The following is a 20,558-nucleotide window of genomic DNA, read 5'->3' as shown; positions in this document are numbered from 1 at the left end:
TTTGTCATGAATTGGTGTGCTGAATTATCCTTATAGGTCTCCACCAGTCACCACCAAATTGACCCGATAACTAAAACTGGTAAAAACACAAAATGAAGCAGTTTCACATTAAAAATCAGTTCTTCTCCGACACTCTCAGGTGGACATGAGACATCAAGAGGGGCTGCAGGCTGTTAGCTGAGCTGCAGCTAACATTGCCTCAGCTTGTTTTTAGGCTAGGACTCCTTCAGGGTTCATCGTTCAGGAGTTTTTTAACAAGAGCCAAATTATCCTCTCCAAAACAAACCGACCAGACAATTAAAGAGGGGCTGTTTGTTTGGCTTGTTTCTCTGATAAGTTAGAAACATCTAATGGCTCAAATCCTTCATCTGGTTAATGGTTATATGGTTGTCAGGTTAAAGTGATGTGATTTGAAACAGTAAGAAAATAGTTGGCTTGGAGTGTTATCAACTTTTTTCCTGTCAGAGCTAGCTGTGCATTTTACTTTATCAGACATAAATTGTTGGTCATTGAGATTTGTATTTTTTTAGGTGGGGATTTTGATTACTTGCTGACTTTCAGACTTAACTGATCATGGTCTGCTGTTGTCCACAGGACAGCAAAACTAAAACCTGGCCTCCAAAAGCACCGTGGCAGCACTCCACCCACACCAACACCATGCCCAATCCCAGCTCTTCCTTGTACCAGATGAACATCCCTCCTTCCTCCCAGTGGAGCGACTCCATGCAGATGCTGCAGTCTCCCGTGTGGTCCACTGCCAGCGACTGCTCCCCTTCCACCGGCATCTCCTCTGGTTTTCCCTTCACCCAGCAGCAGCAGCAGCAGCAGCAGCAACAACAACAACAACAACAACAGCAACAGCAGCAGCAACAACAGCAGCAGCAGCAGCAGCAACAACAGCAACACAAACCCATGACCAAGGGCTTTAAATCCTTCCCCCTCAAACATGAGCACAGGCCCTCCTACCTTCACCAGTACTGACCAATCTGATGTCGAGTGAGTCCACGGTGAAGTGCCACGGAGGACCTGTAGCTCTGTTAAGAGGAGCCGCTGAGTGGGCTGAGCTGCAGCCTTTACAGTCCACACCCACTGAATTGGAAGATTTCAAAGCCTCAGAGGCAAAATTAAGTATACACACTGGCTCGACATTTTTGTATCTATATTTTTCCATGTCAGACATCCCCATTTGAAAAAGAGACGTATTTTGAAGTTTTTTCAACTGCCATGTTTTAACTCTGAAGGGTGCATGTGTCATGCTGGCAGCAGTTAGTCTAGTGGTCGTTTCTCTGTCTGTTGAGCTGACTCCTCCTCAGGCAAGAGCTGGAGACGCGCGCGGCCGTCACCCACTTGCTTCTGCAGCTGAACGTGTGTATGTGTGTGTGTGTAAAGGAGGGGATTACAAGGGGGCAGGGGCTTGAAATGCTCTCATTTTGCCCATAATGAATATACTGTGTCTACATAGCTGTAACTGCCAAATCTCACGCAAGATGACTCAGAATACAGCTACCATCTACTGTTTCATAGCTTGTAAAATACTGAAGTTGAAATATAAATATTTAGTTCTTTTTATTAAGAGGCTTTGAGCAGGCTCAGCATAAATATAGTAAGTCACTGCAGAGGTGTAATTTGAGAGAAATACACTACTTTTTCAACAACTGACCAGAGTTCAGAATTATAGCAGTAACTATGTGCCATGTTGGTATTGATAGCACTTGCAGAATATAATTTCCAACCAAAGCGTTGTTGAGAAGATGAATGGTGCTGAGGAGATAGGAGGTCTGAGGTTAGTGATAAACAGTGAAGTTACACGCCCTACCGGATGAGATCATTAGGGAACACCTTCACACCCAGAAGCGCATTCATTTCCTCCTCCTCTAATTGGCGGTTGTTTGCTCCAGATTGACACTAACTCCCATAAACCTAACTTTTCTTTTGTTTAATAATACAATATTTTTCTTGTACAATTATTGACAGTATTAATCTTATTTTTGTATTTTCTTACATGTTATACCATTACTGTATGTTAGTATTCTTGTAGCCATATTACATGAAACATTATTTTCCACTTCCCAATATGTGAAAAAGCACATTTTTTTCCTACAGAGATGAACTACACCATCTATCTATAAAGGTTACCAAATATGCCATGCTAAACACTAAAACAATGTGTGATGAGGGTGTTTTCGAGCCCTTGTTTCTTCGGTTTCTATGGCAATGGGCTGTATTTAGAGGCCCAGAATGTTATCTTTTTGTGATGTTTGCGGATGCCAATGTTGCCTGTATTTATGAAATGACACCATGTTTTCAGAAAACTAACATACTTAACATGTTTACAGAGAATTGTTTGCTGTATATACATATAAATATATATCTTTTTATAGTTAATGTGCTTTGCACAATCAAGATATAGGGTTTGTTGCTTTTTGTCTGTGTTATCTCCCTAACTGTTGCAGCCTTTTTTAAAGACATCATTACAGACCTTGGACTGTAACTGTTAGCTTCTCAGCTGTGTCAAATGGTTTACTAGTGGCTTCTACAAAAGATAAAAAAAATAATAATAAAAACATGTTGCCCTGATAGAAGATATGAAGGGGGACTGCTTGGCTTATGTTGCTTATTGTTCTCTTGAGCTGGCAACTGAATCTTTCCAAGTGTACCAGCAATGCAAAAAATGAATAAAAATGACTAGCAATTCAGAACTGCCGTCCTTGAAGTTTTTCTGCTGAAAAGTTGCTCACTTAAATGTAAGGATGTCTTCAGCTCTAACAAGAAACACTTCATATAACTGGGCTTTCTGTGCAGGACACTGTTTTGTCTCTGAACAGAGTGATTTCAAAAACTGACACTTTCAGAAATAAAAAAAAATTATTTTATTGTACATGTCAGAAGATTTTAAAAATATTTGGAATTCAAAGATTTGTTCACATAATAAACATCCAGTAAAGAATTACTGAACTGAAAATCCAGTGATCCTGAAATAGGTCACATTACTGAAAACAATAGTATAAACTGAACATAATAAATAGATTTCCTTGTAATATAAAATCAATCTTTACAAAACAACTGTCACAAGGTGGACACCACATCCCAGCTCCATTGTCACAAGCGGCCATCATCATATCTGTCCATGCCCATTCACAGCTGGTGTGGAGGCTGAAGTTTCAGTAGATGTAGACTGGAAACACAAACAATAACACAGAGTATTAGGACTAAGCCACTAGTCGACAGAATACTACCATTTATACAGTTTAAATTCACGAATTGTGTGGTTTATCTTTACATTTGAGGAGGGGGGCATGTCGTCAGGGCTGGCATCAGCTATAGTTGCCAGATAAACGATGTTGCGGTGCAAGATCTGTTGGTACCTGATGAAAAACGAGGTCAAACAAAAGTTTAAATGCCCCGTGGAGGGGAGACTCGCATCAACACGACTCATTGACGTGTGCAGACATTCAGCTGCATTACTTGGCTAACACAGCGTAGCAAGCTACAAGTTACAAGCTCAACGAATGACAGCGCAACTCCGGTTGTTTTGACTTACTGGACACATTCCACTGCTCGGCCTTTCTGCATGTACTCAGTGATGCATCTTATTAACTGGTCGTTTTCATCCAGCAACTGGGACAGAGCAAACAAGGTAAATCACGTTACACAGTACAGCTAACGTTACCTTGGCTAAAACACAGTATGGGTGTACACTTTGGTTAAAAACATTACAAGCACTGTGTGAAACTCCACATATATTTACGAAGTACAATGTGAAGTAAATGACAGAGTAAACATGCACATAGTCTTGCAAAGAGTGAAGCAATGGACAAACTATTGAAAGCAGCTAGCTAGTGGCTAACCGCTAACGCTCGCGTTATAGTTGTTGCACGGGGCAGCTAGGTAGCTGTCTCGTTAAACTTCTTTGGCTGGTGTCTTACCCTCTGTATTGTTTCTTGGTTGATTTTCGCCTTTCCACGTAGTTTCCTTGGTACAAACACAATCGACATTTTTGTGGAGTCGCAGTTAGTTTACCATTTGTTTATGTTGTGCACAGAGGACTACACTGCCGCCTTTCTTCCCTCCGTTTTCTTCGAGTGTTTTGATGAACAGCTGCGTCGTTCTAGTTGGTGCATTAGTGCCACCCTCAGGATGCTCGCTGTCTGACAATGTTAAACTGAAAAACACCGCCTTTTAGAGTTTATAAACACTGCGGTAATTCAAATTAATAACTGCCACCTGTAATTTAAGAATAATCACGACGTTTTTTCTTTTCCTAAAGTGTGTTGGTAATGTGCATTAATTTATTTAACATGCAGCCCTCACTCTGTCCATCAAACATGTTGTTTCAGGTGACCTCTCTAACCTTTCATAAAGTACCACAGTCAGGCCAAATGTTGTTACTTTTAATTAACCAGCAGGACATTCTGTCCACAGAGAGTTACCTTTTCCATTTTGTACACTCCACAAAGTGTTCACTTGTGCCACCCTCAGGCCAAATATGTATAACCTGACCCAGGATCAGTTTCACCCTCTACAAGTGTCAGCACTGGCAATTCACATTGAATACCAATTTAATTTAATGCTCTGTGAGAAGTGTTCTGGACACCTGGACTGCATTTGTCCTCTCCCTCAGTAACAGCAGGAATTACATTAGAAAGCAAAGACAACGTGCTTTAGTCATTGAGAATTGACTGTTATTGAGAATTATGCAAAACAAAGGCAGCTGCCAAGCCATGTGTGTTTAATCTATTAGATGACCTATATAAAAAGTGACCAGCAAAACATTTATGCTTCTCTTACATTCCTGACTTACGACCACACTCCACTGCCTGGATGCACTTTGAGGAGACAGTGGACAGACACTGTGCTTTATATTCAAGTTACATACCAGCTATCATCAAGAAATACATTTGTAAATATTATGTCCAAAGAGTGTAAAGTATAAATACTTAGTGTATTTATTTATTTCTTGATGGTAACGGGCCTTTTTCGCAGCAGACATTTTGAAATTGCTGTTGTAAGAAGAGCACAGGTGTGTTTAATAACATTAACGATGGCTTTGTTTCAGTCAAGTGTATGATTCAGGCAACACAATGGCAGCAGCTTGGACCTCATTAGTGTTATTAATTACACCTGTATTTGTGTGACACTGATAAGCAGTATAATACAGTCTGAAAACTCCACCGGACTTCTCTGATTGTTCTAAGTTTTGATATGATCAAATGAGATTTGAATACATAAGCTGAAACTTTTAAGTATTTCCCCCACTCTAAATTGGAACAAGTTACTTGTACTGTGTCTGACCTGATCTCGTGCCACACAATCAAAAAAATGATCAGAGGTTGAGGTTACTTCTATTCACTTTGTCTAATTCGATAAATATTGGAGATAAAATAGCACCGGGCACACTCGTTACAACTGAAATCACATCCTGCTCAGAGCAAGGTGACACTAGGACAGTGGTGGATTTGGCATGATAATGTAAGTGGACCTTGAGTAAAGCCTTTCTTGTCAAAGGATTTTATAGCTTGTGTTTTTGGAAGATTTGTAGGATGGTGTGTTTGTCTTTCCACTTAAAGAAGTATTTAAAGCAGGTCCTCCTGGCTGCTGAAGGACACAATACACAAACACACGGTAGAGTTTGAAGGAGACTGGGAGAGATGTAAATTGTAGCATTTCTGGAAAAATTCAGACACGTAGATTAAAAAGAAAACAGAGACACAGATATTGTACAACTCTTTATTTGACGTAAAAACTCCATTTTGAGGATATTCTCAAGAAAACAATTTCTGGTTTATAATTCCAGTGACTGGAAGGAGTAACAAACATATGAAAACATGTCAGTTTTGAATTGCTCAGTAATACTTTTTGTCTCAAATTCAATCTCGCTGGTTATTGCGAAAGCCCATATAAAGTGATGGTTCCTACGGCTATCATGCAGTGATCAACAGTTTGTGCAATATCCAGTTAAACAGCACATATTCAACTGGGCTGCTTTGTTTTAAGCAACCACAGCTACAGAGAAGGATCTACTTTCACCTTGTAGTGCTATCAATGCCTTTGTCAAAAGGTAACTTTTAAGTTAAAGGGAGAGCTGTAAAAAACTGACCACTCTGAAGGCACTCCCTAAAGTACTAACAAATTAGAGCCAAAAGAAAAAAAAAAACAAACATCCCACCTCCCCCCAATTCACTGGCACCACATCCAGTTCTTGTCCCTTTGTTCACACATCAGTAAAAAAAAACACAAACAAAAATCACTCCAGAGAACAATCACATTGACGACAATGCAACAAGAGGAGCTACAAACAAGCCAGAGGGCTGATATCTACCAGAAATGCTGTTACGCTTTGAGACATCATTCAATCCATTTATAAGTTTTCCCATTTTCAGTAAACAATCCTCACGACACTGCAAGTGCTTAGTTTTGCAGTGGATAACGGCTGACTGAAGAGACGACAAAAACAATGTAGATGACACAGCTGTAAGACAATTCAGAGGATGCAGAGAACAAAAGAGAACATGCTTTAACAGATGGCTCAGTATGTTTCAGACACAGAAATGTAGATTTAAATGTAGGAGTACTACAATGAGCATGTACTTATAGGCTGATAATTATTTGTAGCTCAACTAATCCCTCAGATATTCTTTTTTTTGGCAAAATAGCAAAAGAGCATTTGTTACCAAAATCTAAACTTGTTCATGGTCATTCTGACTGCAGTATTCTGAATAATAAACTCAGGGCTTTCCTTTCCCATCATTTCCTATAAAAGGCTTTAATAGCAATGGATGTTTCTCTTTCACAGACACAAATCATGGGAATGCTCTTTCTTTAGTCAACTATATAACAGACCCGCTCAAAAAAAAAAAAAAAAAAAAAATTAAAATCTACATTTAACAAATACTTCTAAAGCTAATGCTGTAAACCCCATACATCAATCAAATGACTGGCTCCTAATGGTTAGGCTGCCATCTTTATTAACAAGCCTGCAGAAGTCCAGCTGTAAACCTAAAGCAGAAACACAATTCATCTGATGTGGGAGGTTTAAGGGTTCAAAGTGTGATCTAATGATCCTAACTACTGAAAACACATTTCTAAAAACTAGAAGTGAGTCAGTCTGTTGAGCAGTGATTTCGCTGGAGGGCAGAAGATGAGCTTGATATACATTCGTTCATTCATTACAATATTCAGTTTTGATTTTGTTTCTTTCAACTGGCTTTGACCTCTCTACTTCTTTGAGAATGAATGGATGTGAAAAACAAAAAACAAACTACAAAAAAACAACTTTGCCTGCAAATTGGGTAAAAATACTGAACACATGGCAACTGACATTAGTACGTTTGAGCAGAGAAAAATATGGTGCAGCAGGCAATGCAGTGAAATTTGATGCCAAAAAATATCATATCAAAAACTGAAAGAAAATAAAAAATAAAGCTATCGATCACATGAACTGTGATCCGCTCACAGTATCAGTGGGCTTTCTGCATACAGCTTTCAATATCAAAGACAACTTCAGTAAGAAATGAACTCGATTGATGCAAAAATACAGAGTTACTCCGAAGCAAGGTATTTACACATCTTCTTGTCCATCTAGTGACTGTTTATCAAACTAAACTTCTGTACTCTCACCCCCCTGATGTCAAACAGTCGACCCTGATGCTGGTGACTGAGAGGATGTCTTCATTCTTCCTGTCAAATGTGGAGATCAAAGGAAATTTCTTGAGCTGGGATAATTTGATGATGAGGGGCTACAATTCTTTGTGGATCCATTGCTGCTGGACTATGCAGCCACCTTGTTATCCTTCTGGAAACAAACAAACAACAACCAAAAAAAACATCTCACAGTTAGACCAGCCATCAGACTTCTACTGTTTCTATTGCCTTAAATAAAATGTTAAAATTGTTGGAACCTCATAAAGCTGATAGATTTACCCTGTATTCAAAATCAGAGAAATCCCGGCCTCCTCTGCCACCTCTGAATCCGCCTCTGAAACCAGGTGGAGCACCCCGGGGTGGCCCGAAGGAACCTCTGCTCGCGGGCCGCCCCCGTCCTCCACGGGGCCCCATGAAGCCTCGCCCGCGGAAACCACCTCTTCCTCGATTGTGCCTCAGGGGGATGCCGAACGTCTCAGCGTTCATTCGTCTCTCCTCTGCCCAGGTTGGCCTTCGATCCCTGACACACGCAAAGACTGATCAGGGTGCATCTTTTTCAGGTAACACACATACCTCAACAAAAACATGAGACATAAAGGGAGGCACCAGAGGATAAAAAATGGCAGTTTTGTCTCTTTGTTTTTATGTATCCTAGTTGAACAATCTTTGTATCTTTGTGTTCTCTAGTACATTGCTTGTATGTTGTGTAGTTTTATGATTAACAAAATCTAAACATGTCTCTTCTGTGTTTGTGTAACATGCAGAGCCAGTATAGAATATTAGTGGTAAATTTAAACTATAAACCAAATAAATAAAACAAAAAATGACTATATCCAAAATCAGTTAGTGTTTCTTTTGTTGTGCTTCCTCTCTATGCCAACATCGCCCCTTCCACTTGAGGTGCCTCCCCAAACACAGCCAAGAAAATGTGACACTTACTTTGAAAAGCCTCTTTCACCCGCTTTACTTTAAAAGATAAAAAAAAAACAAGTCTTTCAGTGTATTAATTTAGTACAATTGACATGTTTAAATAAATACACTATGGCTCATTTCCATTGTATAAAATGATATAGAGAGTCCGGGGAATATTTCATGCAGATACCGTTCAGACTGACAGCAACACTGTGTCAAAAATGAAAGCCTCTGATTTGTTGAAAACACAGAGGCTCCAGTAAATAATGCACAAATTCTACTGTTTAACTTGCAAGCATTGGGACAGGAGAGCAAACATTTGCTGCCATGACACCGAAAAATCCTACCTAAAGTCTGATTAGACATCAAACTGGACTCTCTGGTTCTGTATTTCATCTTCTTAAAGAGAAATGCATCAACTCTGACTGTTGTATTTTTTGATACAGTATGACTGTCAGTCTGAACCAACCCCTCTTTATCAGAGGGGGTTCAGAACCATTAAAAAAAAAAAAAAAAACAGTGAGGTACCTTGAGTCATCACAGGACAGGTTATCAAAGAAGGACTTGGACTTGTCATAGTAACATGTGTTTATCACAGCCTCCTCCTCCTCAGTGGTCCCCTCAGTGGTTGGGTGTTCTGAGTCAGCAGTTTCTTCTCCATTCAGTGCCTTTTCAGTCTTATCATCTGGTGTTAAGTTAGAAGAATTCTTGTTAAACATTAAAAACACAACAAACCTACACAATAAAGGCAGGCAATTATACTGAAGATGCCAAAAACTCAGCATGTTTAGTTCCGTCCTGCAAATTCACTATCATGTAAAGACTTGATTTCCATCAAAGATTTGATTCTGGTTGCTTTTTTGAGTTTTCACTGGCAGAAATGATGACAAGATAAACAGTTTGCTCTTTAAACTAACAATAACCAAACCTTGTTATATTCATTTTTTTAAGTTATGATTCACTTCCACATTTTGGATGACACATGCTGTCTCAGTGTTTTTAACTGCAGGGCCAATGGAAAAATGACGAAAACTTCCAGAATGGGTGAAAAATAAATGCAGTGCTTGTATTTTTGGACTGTTTTGGTGTGTTGAGGCCATACCTTTCAGTCTGAGCTTATTCTGGAGCTCTTTGTCAATCTCATCTTTGTGAAACTGGGCGTTGGCAGTCTCAAAGTCAAAGTCTTCTTCAAACTTCATGGTGCCATCCCTGCGCACATTTACCCTGCCTCTGCTGCGGTTTCCTCTTCCACGGCCACGGCGGGTAGCCTGAGCACCAGCTGAGAAACAACAGTGGAAAATGGAAATCCAGCAATGATCGGACAAGCAACATGTACTGTGCAGTCGATAAATATTAGAACAGTATTGTGTTAAGCTTTGTACTACAGCATGGTGTATTTAAAATGTAACCATGCCTGATGTTTAAGTGCTGACCATCATCTTTAAATTTAAGTTACATCCACTTGCAGACTTGGCCAGTCGCCATTCTTACACAGTGTAGCCATAAACGCTTATTGGTTTTCTAGTATATGTTGGGCACCATGTATAGAAAATGGCTCAAAATCCTGCACTGTTCTCTTAATACTGATGTGAACAACTCCAAGCACCCTAAAGCTGGTAGACAGCACTTAAACGTCAATGCTGTCTTTTTATTTCAAAGTCAATGTGTTGGTGCCTGAATTCATTTTGACAGCACTGTAGATACCAAAGGTGATGATTTGACAATGGAATACTAAGAAGAAAGAACAAAAAACATTAAACAAGACTCATAAAGCAAAAGAAATGAAATCATAACAGAAATGTGATCAACTGTATTATCTCAGAGAAAACACTTGATTTCATGACTGCAAAGTTTTTTTTATTAAGTGTTAATAGTCCATGAGAATCTAACAGCTGCTAAAAACAAGCCAACATTTCGGTAGATGGATGAGGTGTGTTTCAGGTTTTATTAATTGCAAGTGCAAATTACTTACCAGCGTGACGCTTATTGGGATCCCGGTTTTCAAGAGCACCTTGTTCATTATCTGGCTGTGACACTTTCTGAACCTCAGGAGCTGAAGAGTCAAAGTAGATATCAGCATTAGTTTTACTCCAGGTAAACTGGTAACAATCTAACACAAACTGTACTAGGCAACAAAGCATGAGATTCAGACACAGTGCAGTAGCAAGCAGGCTTCTCTGTTTTTGGTCAATCTGTAAAGGATCTGAACTCAGGAGCTGAGCTGTTGTTTCTGGCCCTGCAGCGAAGTTTGTGCTCAGGAATTTCTTATAAGTTCATACACCTTTTCTAATTTTTTAAAAGTATCATTACATCTCTTGTGGTCAAAAGCAGTGCTTGGTAGTACTACATTAACAATGTAACACAATAAGCTCACATGGTATCTTTACCTTTTCTCTGCTCCAGGAGGTCTGGGGGCTTCTGACTGCCAGCGGTGGTGCTGGTGGGTCTGGGAACTGCTGCCCCTGTTTGACTCCTCTGTCCCACAGGTGCAGGTGAACCTGAAGCAGTTGATGGTGGGGCGTGGACTGGCTGATCCAAGGTGGGATTTTTTGTCAAAGAGTCCAGGTGGGGACTAGTGCGTCCTGCAGAAGACAGCAAGGTGAGATTCAGACTTTATGATTGTCATAAAAGCAGATGCAGCATCGTTTATCTTTAAGCAGCTGACAAAGACAATGAGAGTTTAGTGATGCGCCTGATACTAAGCGACACAACATCATTACAACATAATGTGAAAGTGCCAAAAAAAAAACAACTTGTAAATAATCTAACTCTGACCAGGAAGGTTCTTTCTACTGGCAATCAACAACACTGGCATGTAACATCTAATGAAGCCAATGTCAGCTCATTGTATTTACAAAGCAATCTAAGAGTTTTACTGCATAGAAACAAATGCAATCTTTATGTTTAAAGAGAAAGTCTGAGCACTTTCAAATGCCCAAGCTTCAACTGTTTATTAGAAATGCGATGTGTGTAATTATCTCTACTGTTCCCAGTTCAGCACACAATGGGGTTCAGGTGTGCAGCAGGAAACATGCAGCTGTTCAATCAGCAGGAATCAGGTGTCGCTCCAAATCTGCCTAAGAAACACGTCTTTCTTACAAGGCTTGTTTGTGCAGTCAACTACTGCTCTATTGCACTGCCTTTATTTTTGTCTCAAATGACAAGGAACAATTTTCACAGCTCTCCTTTATGGTGCATCCTAAAAATCCATACAGTGAACAGACACTTCAGAAAAAAGAACTACACCTTACCTCCTGCTCCAGCAGATCCAAACTGCTGAGCTGCAAGGGATGTAACACCAAACTGGCTGTAAGGTGGGACAGGGGCCCTGTTGAATGGAGCATAGGATCCTGCAGACTGGAATGATGGTGCTGCAGCAGCATTGGTGGATCCAATGGATGACTAGAGAAACAAATACAGTCGACTGTCAAGTGAAAAATCATGACACCAACTTTCAAAAACAGCACTTGTGCAGAAATTCTCTCCCTCTCTGCCTTTTTTGATCCATATGAATGGACTAGAGTGTTTCAATATCACAGTATTTTGACAAAATGTTCTAATTGAGATCTTGCGGTTTGGAGTTCTCACGTCAAGTATTTAAGGCCTTCTTCACAGCAAACATATTGACTTGTTACTAATAACATTAATGCTGGCTTTATTCTTCTTAAGTGTCCTGAGAAACCATAACATTATGACAGCATGCACAATAACAGGACCCTAAAACTGGAGAAGCTAAATGGACTTCAGCCTTTTCTTCATTTAATAGAAGTAACAGCATGGCTGTGGCCAGGCTTTGCCAGGGGTTTAATGTGTTTAGTAAAGACTTTTCACTGGCTTTTATAGAAAATACACATAATGTCTGACAAACTGCCATACACACAGCTATTTTTAGTACAGTGATGCAGAAACATTAACTTACTTGAACTATGGCAGGGTCCTGAGGCAGGGTACAAGTGGCTTTGGGTCCCTCACAAACTGTTAGGTCTTTTATATCACTTCCTCGGAAGATGATGTACTCAAACACTTCATCCCGAGGTGGAATAGGCCTGTCAGTGGGACGATCCTCAGTGCCAAAAGAACGAACTGTTGGGATAATTCACAGGATAATTCAAACAACTTTATACTATTAAGCTTTTCATTGAAGCCAACTAAAACATTAATAACGTTACTGTAGAATGCATTATAGTGTACAAAAAGAACTATAAATAATCCAGAGTTAGCTTAAAAGGTTAATCTTCATCCGTTTTCCTGGCTAAATGATATAAATGCATCCTCAAATACAATGTAATTACCACACCAAATAACCATAAGAATGACTTTTGAGGAATCATATTTCACTGTACTAAATAAACATGCAGCCCACTCCTGTAGAGTGAATTCACCAAACACTCGTTCAAAATAAAGACTTAAATCCAACTTCGCTACTACATGTAATTAAAACCTTAACAAGAAATGTTTGATAGAAACACGCCACTGACTTTGCATTACATACCACTTAGCACTCAACAGTAAAGGGCAGATATTTAATGTTAGCTTAAGCACAACGTAAACAAAGGACACGGAGTGATAACTACAGCACCACTTAGCTATCAAATGGCTAAAAGCTAGCTGACGTAGCTAACTATGCTGAAATTAATTTCAGCTTTCCATCGCTTAACACTTGTGCAAACTGTACTTTAACCCCTTCTGAGTATCGCAATCCATTTCTTGGTTACTTCACATACCTTTAGCAAGAGCTACTGTCGAGTTTTCAGTATCAATGGTGTATAAAATTCCTTCATAGCGAATCTCGGCCTTTGAAACGAGGCTAATTTTGCTCCCAATGTACGGCGTCCCTCCTCCGCTCATGTTTGCCCTCTTTAACTACACGCTTACTTCCACGAAATCTTCTTTCAGTAAAACGGGAGATTAAACGTGTTATTTTCAGAGCTGTAGGTTTAACCCTACATCAAATTAGTCTGTTTTACACCGTAGCTCAGACTCACTCGCCTCCGAACTAGACACTACCACGACATGGCCGTTTTCATTTTCCTTCGCCCGCCGCAAGGGATGTTGGGAGAAAGGCTGTGGCTCATTCTCTAAAGTTGCCTCCTCAACCGCTCACGGTTACCTTTTCTCATAAATGACAAGGGCTGAGTTGGTGAAAACACAATGAACACAGTAAGACGAAGACTGTCCCTACAATTTTGTTAACTTTTACGACTGTTTTTCCCGGTACGAAAATTAGGCAATTAACCAAGGGATGCTTAGCAGAGGTTTGAGATTCAGCCAATATATCATATCGCGATATTACATGGGATCATATCTCTCCTCGCTGCCCCCTGCAAGGGAATACATTTTCAGATGTAGTATGTATGTATGTATACCGTATAATTTGTCTTTTACAGATCGAATTTCAATGCTACTAGTTATAAACCCTGACAATTAGATACCTTTAAAGTATGTCACTGATCCCAAATACATAGTTTGGGATGGTTACATGGTGCTGAGACTGTTAGAACAGTTTTTCATTAACCTTCATTAAAATAGATTTGAAGAAAAAAAGACATGAAAATACAACTAGGGTGCCCCCTCCTCCTCATCTACTGACGTCAGAGTCATTCCCACAATGCCTAGTAACACGCAGGCGCACTGTAAAAAAAAAATATAAGACGGCTATCGGTGATCAGAGATGGCGGGCGCCTCCGACCCCCTGGAAGATATGCTCTTTTCAGAGGTGGATGAAAAAGCTGTGAGCGACCTAGTAGGCTCGTTGGAGTCACAGCTTACTGGCCAAAGCAACCCAGCAGGTAAAACAGACGAAAACGGAGGCGCTGGCTCAGTGCCCCCCGCTAACCATCACTTAGGAAAAACGCTACCAGCTCCAGTGGGCACCACAACACTAGAACAACAACAACAAGGACGGCGTAATAAACCTGAGATGCGCCAGGAGATCAACTCTAAAGACGTTAGCCCGGATAAAGCTGTCACATCTCCTTCTCTAGGCTGTACCCCGTCTTTTGGCGAGCCTCCCACCACTTCGGCTGCCTGTGTGAACGCCACTAGCAGCGGTTCGCAATCACATGGAGCATCCATCACAACACTGACTGCATCTGGTGTGTCAACTTTGGCATCTCCGCCAGCCAGCATCAGCACCACATCCAGCCGCGGCTCTAAGGTTACCCCAGGCACAGGTGAGACGTCGACGGAGGCTAACCCGGCGAGAAAACGCATAACCACGCCACGGAGGAGCGCTTCGGCTCGGATAAAGAGTTTAAACGGCGCAGCGGTAACGACGAGAAGGAACAGCAGCACAGCGGTGGGCGAAAACGCTAGCCCCGTGGACCCCGGTGCAACTACACCAAACTCTACTCGGCCGGTGACATCCTCTATTAACACTTCGACTTTCACCTTATCAAACGCTAGCCTTCCTGTAGGTCAGTCGGCTATTGCTCTGGACCGTGGGACTCCTACCATTGCTTTGCATAGACTCCCGAATCACATTGTGGCGAGTATAGCCCAGAACGGCAACGGGACCAGTGTTTCGGCCTTGGTCCAGCAGGGCGCTCGCATAGGACCCGTCACCTCTCCAGCTTCACAGGAGAACCACAGCAAAACGGTCACAGACACTGGGGCTTCCAAAACAGACGATTGTCAGTCCAAAATTGTAATGTCAAGCCAGTCTGGTAGTGTCAATTCTGTAATAAACACTGTTTCCTCTGCACCTTCTGTTGTCACACCAACAACAACAACTACAGCAGCAGCCACAACAACCACAACAGTAACTCAGCCTCTGAGCTCTGCCACAGTCGCTGCTTGTGTCACAGGGGTGGCTACTAGTTCTGTATGTGGCACTGGTCAGACTACATCAGTGACCACCACTGTTAGCATGGTCAGGCCCACAGCCCCCTCTCCAACACCCGCTGTGGCCACCTCCGCACAGTCCCAACCCCGTCCTGGACTTACAGCACCTCAGAGGATCGTAGCCCCCCAGCTGATTGTCAGACCACCTCAACAGCAGACCACCATTCAGCTGCCCCCTGGGTTTACCATCCCACCGGGTAAGGTTTGCAGGAGGGGGTGGAATGAAGCAACAAGGTGCTGTTTATACCTGTGTTATAACTTCCTCACCTGAGGCTCAAGGGTTTAGATGTCAGTATGATACAGTGTTTGACTATGTTCAGTATGATGCGGTTGTGTTTGTGACATCCTGTATTGCTGTATGTGCTGGGGAAGTGCTCGCTCTCCAAGTTATCCCGTGGGTATTTTCTGTGTTCCATAGAATGGTGACCATTCCTGCAGTAAAATATGCCTTTTGATAGCTGCATAGTAGCTGTTCTGTGTGTTTCAGCATGGGTGGCCCTAGAGGGAATCAAATACTTCACCCAGCAGTGTTAGTGCTCTGATATGCTGCACAAAGTATAACATTTACACCAAGCATCCTTGATAGCACCATAACACAACAGGAAACCACAACTGTAAAAACTGATAATAAAAAATGAGCCAAAACCTACACAAGCATTGCAGTGAAACTGTGTCAATGAAAATTAGCTGTACTTTTTTTTGTCCTTAGGAATTTAACTGATGCTTAACTCTTTGACTTAAGTCTCCACTAGAGCTTAAGCTTGTTATTTCTTTTCTTGCTCACAGGGAAAACACTGTAATCTGACCATGCTGTCACTTTAAACTCAGGACAAATGATTTTACTTACAAAAGACAGGGCTATTTCCAATTAAACAATATAGAACTATGATCACCATTGTATTTACATACATATACCACATTCTGCTAACAAAATGCCACATGCACAAGCATTGTCATCTGCAACATATAGTAGTTTGGTAAATGGCATCTACTCTTAAGATTGTGACCAAAGTTTTAGGCATTTGTGTTTTTCCCCAATAGCATTTCCAACATTTGTCTGGTACAAAAACATTTAGAGGAATGTGTTCTTACATCAGTTCAAAACTCATTTACAACTTGAGATGTTCATCTATAGTACACAAAGACAGTAAAATATATACAATGGTGAGCATTCAGTGTCAGCATCAAGAGGTTATACAGGTGGCAGATCTACATGGGTGGATAGATTTGTTTTATCGAGTGAATCATTTTATTTCTTGATAAACTGTGAGAGTTATTGATCTACACTGTTCCAAAACTATGAGGTGTATCAAAGGTTCTCTTTAGCTGCCCACTTAACTTACATTTTAAACATTTATGGTTACTCACATAAAGCACAGGTACTGTATTTCTTTCCCTTTTTTTTCCCAAGGTGGGAATTTGTCATACGGTCACCAACCAAAAGCTTCAGCTTTTCAGTAGCCCAAATGTAGCTACCATATTCAGCAGGTTGTAACTTCCTTTTATACGCTACAAATTACAGGTAGTGACAGACAGTGGTCAGAATTGTTTGTGTGCTATACCCTGTTGTTAGTTATTGAATGATATTCTGAGTCATCTCACCTCAAGGGTAATGACTTGGTCAGATAGTCAAGAGAATTATCAGAATGTGCTATTAACCTTTCTTCTGACCTCATGTCTTCATCACTTTATGTAAATTCTGCAGAGATAAACAAATGTGTAATAAAACATTTTGTCTTGACCTGACGTGGGCTACTTTACAAACGTGGTACTGTAATGACTGCGATCTTAGCCTTTTAGAAAGACTGTGTAATTAGCTCATGATCACACCTTCAATCAAATTCCTACACCTCAGACTGTCATTTGTGCATTAGTCTGATATCCAGCATGGTTGTCATGTTTTCTTGGAACGTTACTTTTGTGCAGTTACTTTGTAAGCACTGTTTTAGTGCAATGAAATAAGCAGTGATATGTGCCTTATATGTAAACAACGGATTAGGAAAAGAATGTTAAATTCCATATTAGGACATCTCACAGTGTATTCTCACACTCATACAGTGGCCACTTACAACAAACCAAAACAAACTCATTTTATTTTGTAGTAAATTCAACATGTGGTTCTGTCTGTTTCACTCAGGGTTAAAATGTAGCACAAAGCAAAGTACTGTTGCTGTGGTTAAATGCACTTTATTATTTCCTAATGTACTGATTTAAAGCTGTGGTTATATATGTGACTGGAGGTGTCTTATTACACTATTTAAACAGATGTTTTCCAGTCAGTCAGAAGTAGTCTAAGCATTTTCTGTGGTCATGGTCTAACATCAGTCATCATCCAATTTCAGTGCACTGATCACAACCTTATCAATAGTGTTTTCAGTTGCTGTTTAAAATTTGAGTTTGAAATTTAGGATGCAAACTTCTCTGAGGATGACTCTTTGTTATCTCTGCAGGATACCCTTCCATCCATATGCAAAATATGTTTATATTGTTTTATATATTTGGCTAGTTGCTGGTTTTAATACTGCTCAGTGTCCATAATACTTTAGTGTTTCCTCTAATGAGTGTTCCCTGCTGTTCTTCAGGAATGGTGTTGGTGCGTACAGAGCTGGGCCAGCTGGTGATGGTTCCTCAGCAGGCTTTGGCTCAAGCTCAGGCTCAAGCTCAGGCCCAGGCCCAGGCCCAGAACAACATCTCTCCACGACCTGCTACCCCCACCACAGGAACATCCTTCAGAGTAACAACTCCACAGGTGAGACTCTGCTACAGAACCTACATGGTAGCTACCTCCTGCAGAGTTCCATTAGTATGACCATGGCACACAGTAATACTGCTTATATAATGTTTCTTTGCATCTAGACAGGGACAAGAGGAAGAAATGTGAGACAGGTTAAGAAACTGTGCTGTTTAAAAGCAGACAGTGTATGGGTGTATTTCATGGTATGCTTGGATTTGGCATGTATTGTAACACATGGTATAACTGGTTTTGTTTACTCATGAAATATTCCTTTGCAGAGACTTAATCTAAACTCAGTGATTTTTATGTTGGTAGTTATGAAAAAGTATTCTTTGTATGTTTTGTGAATCAGATATAGGGTTATTGTATTTTTCTCTTACTTGTTTTTTTTTTACAATAAGAAATCTCAACTTAGTGGACAGAAAGGGCTGCCATTTGGATCAAGAGTAGTTCCTTTTGCTACATATTAGTAAAGACATTGCAGCACTGCAACATTGGTGAGTAAGACCTGTGTCACGAGCACTAACACCCATAAAAAAAGAAAATCTATATGGTCCATTGCCCATGCTTTTCTATCACTGTTAAGTGCACATATAATATGAACAACAAAGTACGTAAGAGTACCTAACCATGGTTAAACATCTTTGCTGCAATGTGTCAAATGTATGATTTGATATTAATTTCACACCAATACAGATTAATTACATGCATTTTATGTGGAATCCAGACTTCAGTAGTACAAGTCTGTCTGGCAAAAATAAATAGTCAAAACTGTTTATTTTTCCAAAGCTGGTTTAACCAGAACTGAGAAAATGTTGTATTTTGTGTAACCAATACAATTTAGTGAAAAATGCAGGTCAGCTCAGATCCTGTGGTTGGCCCGAGGCGTGTGTAACAGCAGCTTTGAGCCATCAATACATATTTCACCTTTCCACTAGAATGTCCCAAAATCTTAGTATTCCTCCTTTCCAATGCATGCTCTGTTCCTACATATGGAAAATATGTTTTGATTTATGATTTAGTTACACAGTACTCCTGACGATAGCAGTTTGCGTGCGACTCTCAGCCTTGGTGTCCTCTGTGTGGAATTTGCATTTTTGCTTTTCTCCACATTTGCCTTATTAAAAAGGGCACCGGCCTCAAAACTGGAGATGGTTCCTGTTGTAGTTGCCCACTGCTTGTAAATATTTAGGATGGATAAATTTCTCCATATGTATTAAAAGCATGTTAATGTGATGGGATCTTTACTTTGGGTTGTAGATCTGCAACCTACAGACATCTGTTAATGTGCCAGTTGCCAGCATTTTAAACTAGTGGTTCAGAGGTTCAGAGCAGCAATAAATGTTTTTTGAGAGGTAGAGTAAATATATGTTCATCTTGTCCAGATGTTGCTGCAAGAAATTGTGACACATCCAGCAATGAATGTCAGACAGGTAAGGAAAAAGTGGAGCTAGACATTTGGAGTCAAAACTTTTGAAAGGGACATAGATCTGTGTATCATCAGCATAATAAACAGCTGCTAAATTCAACCCAGTAGGACACAAAATTTAAATATGCTGTGTGTATGTTTTTGCTGTCGTTACAGAGCCAGTGTTCTTCTATTTCTAGCACTTATTTTCTTTTACTGAAGTTAGCATGCTAAGTTAGCCCTGCCCTGTCCTGTCTCATAATTCCACTTTGCGATAATGAATTACTGTAGCATCCAATCTGCCCTCAGTTCCCTCAAAGAAGTAGGGCTGACTTGCAAATGCAACAACAGCTGAAGCTCTTGGTAAGTAATGCTAACGCTGGCTATGCAGCGATAGTTTCAGACTTTCAAAGGAGACTCGTTAAAACATATTGCATTTTTAAGATTTGAAGTTGATGTGGGGTCAGTATTCAGAACAAACAAAAGTTTGATCACACAGATATGACAATTTATCAATACATGTATGGTTTTGCAACATAAAAGGCACCAATGTATCAATTTCCTGCAGCAACTGAAAACAGCGCTCTGGCTTTAAAAAATATCTTTTGTATCAGTTTCACACCTTTAAAATGGTAATATAGCTATTTCATTTCCAGGTGAAAAAAATGAATTATGGATATATAGTTATTTGTCCTCAGTGCACCTGTAAACCTGTGTTGGTAACAACAATTGCCAACCCTACATTTCACTGTCCTACACCAGTGAAATGCATATCAGCTATTAGGGATACACCTGTCACCTGTCTGCTGCCAAAGCACTGGTCTAAATTCTGGACATGGCACTAAAGAATGTTTGCCCAGTTTGAGCTCTGTGCAGAAGGTGGTTTTCTTCACTGGGATTAATAAAGTAGAACAAAAACGAACACATTAAAGGACAAGCATACTGTGTGATACTACATCATTTCACGTGTAGGTTCAGGCATTCCAGAAAAGAATCAGCCTCAGACCTCCTTGTATTGGG

General features: G+C 40.3%; 4 protein-coding genes across 6 annotated transcripts in view; 2 read left to right on the top strand and 2 right to left on the bottom strand.

Moving 5' to 3' along the window:
- The window catches only part of garre1 (granule associated Rac and RHOG effector 1), a 34,167-nt gene extending 31,468 nt beyond the window's left edge, over window positions 1-2,699 (top strand). Inside the window, 1 exon segment of the mRNA XM_018666714.2 lies at window positions 595-2,699. Coding sequence (XP_018522230.1) covers window positions 595-981 — 387 coding nt within the window. The 3' untranslated portion in view covers window positions 982-2,699.
- A 156-nt stretch (window positions 2,700-2,855) lies between these two features.
- On the bottom strand, window positions 2,856-4,131 carry ss18l2 (ss18, like 2). Its single transcript, XM_018666712.2, has 4 exons — window positions 3,927-4,131; window positions 3,542-3,618; window positions 3,281-3,365; window positions 2,856-3,175 (listed from the first exon to the last, which is right to left on the bottom strand). Exons 1-4 carry the CDS (start codon window positions 3,993-3,995, stop codon window positions 3,116-3,118), a joined length of 291 nt encoding a protein of 96 aa, XP_018522228.1. The 5' UTR covers window positions 3,996-4,131; the 3' UTR covers window positions 2,856-3,115.
- Window positions 4,132-5,713: 1,582 nt separating this feature from the next.
- Window positions 5,714-13,611, bottom strand: lsm14ab (LSM14A mRNA processing body assembly factor b). 2 transcript variants are annotated; one of them, XM_018666706.2, is made up of 10 exons: window positions 13,278-13,611; window positions 12,473-12,636; window positions 11,805-11,955; window positions 10,941-11,135; window positions 10,526-10,606; window positions 9,656-9,832; window positions 9,082-9,238; window positions 8,581-8,607; window positions 7,921-8,161; window positions 5,714-7,792 (listed from the first exon to the last, which is right to left on the bottom strand). In XM_018666706.2, the coding sequence occupies exons 1-10, from the start codon at window positions 13,399-13,401 to the stop codon at window positions 7,769-7,771; spliced, it is 1,341 nt and encodes a 446-aa protein (XP_018522222.1). In that variant the 5' UTR covers window positions 13,402-13,611; the 3' UTR covers window positions 5,714-7,768. The 2 variants fall into 2 exon arrangements, with proteins under 2 accessions (XP_018522222.1, XP_018522223.1); XM_018666707.2 differs by having other exon boundaries at window positions 5,714-7,789.
- A 541-nt stretch (window positions 13,612-14,152) lies between these two features.
- LOC108876903 (transcription initiation factor TFIID subunit 4) overlaps window positions 14,153-20,558 on the top strand; it is an 82,938-nt gene continuing 76,532 nt past the window's right edge. Inside the window, exons 1-2 of one of the 2 annotated variants that reach the window (XM_018666704.2) lie at window positions 14,153-15,593; window positions 17,979-18,145. In XM_018666704.2, the coding sequence (XP_018522220.1) occupies window positions 14,225-15,593; window positions 17,979-18,145 (1,536 nt within the window). In that variant the 5' untranslated portion in view covers window positions 14,153-14,224. The remainder of the gene's footprint in view (window positions 15,594-17,978; window positions 18,146-20,558) is intronic. The other variant, XM_018666705.2, reaches the window with a different exon arrangement.

This window comes from Lates calcarifer, linkage group LG2 (assembly GCF_001640805.2).
Source record: "Lates calcarifer isolate ASB-BC8 linkage group LG2, TLL_Latcal_v3, whole genome shotgun sequence".
Taxonomy (NCBI): domain Eukaryota; kingdom Metazoa; phylum Chordata; class Actinopteri; family Centropomidae; genus Lates; species Lates calcarifer.
The sequence above is the reverse complement of the archived record's forward strand: the minus strand, read 5'-3'. Positions and strand labels throughout refer to the sequence as shown.

Bases quoted from the DNA above. Each gene is read 5' to 3' on its own strand.
- ss18l2 (XM_018666712.2), bottom strand. From the start codon at position 3,995: ATGTCGATTGTGTTTGTACCAAGGAAACTACGTGGAAAGGCGAAAATC. The intron at 3,366-3,541 runs GTAAGTCAAAAC...GTTTTTCATCAG, and splicing joins CGAGCAGTGGAATGTGTCCA to GTACCAACAGATCTTGCACC. The intron at 3,176-3,280 runs GTAAAGATAAAC...TTGTGTTTCCAG, and splicing joins ACATGCCCCCCTCCTCAAAT to TCTACATCTACTGAAACTTC.
- lsm14ab (XM_018666706.2), bottom strand. From the start codon at position 13,401: ATGAGCGGAGGAGGGACGCCGTACATTGGGAGCAAAATTAGCCTCGTT. The intron at 11,956-12,472 runs GTAAGTTAATGT...TTGTTTCTCTAG, and splicing joins AGGACCCTGCCATAGTTCAA to TCATCCATTGGATCCACCAA. The intron at 7,793-7,920 runs GTAAATCTATCA...GTTTGTTTCCAG, and splicing joins TCTCTGATTTTGAATACAGG to AAGGATAACAAGGTGGCTGC.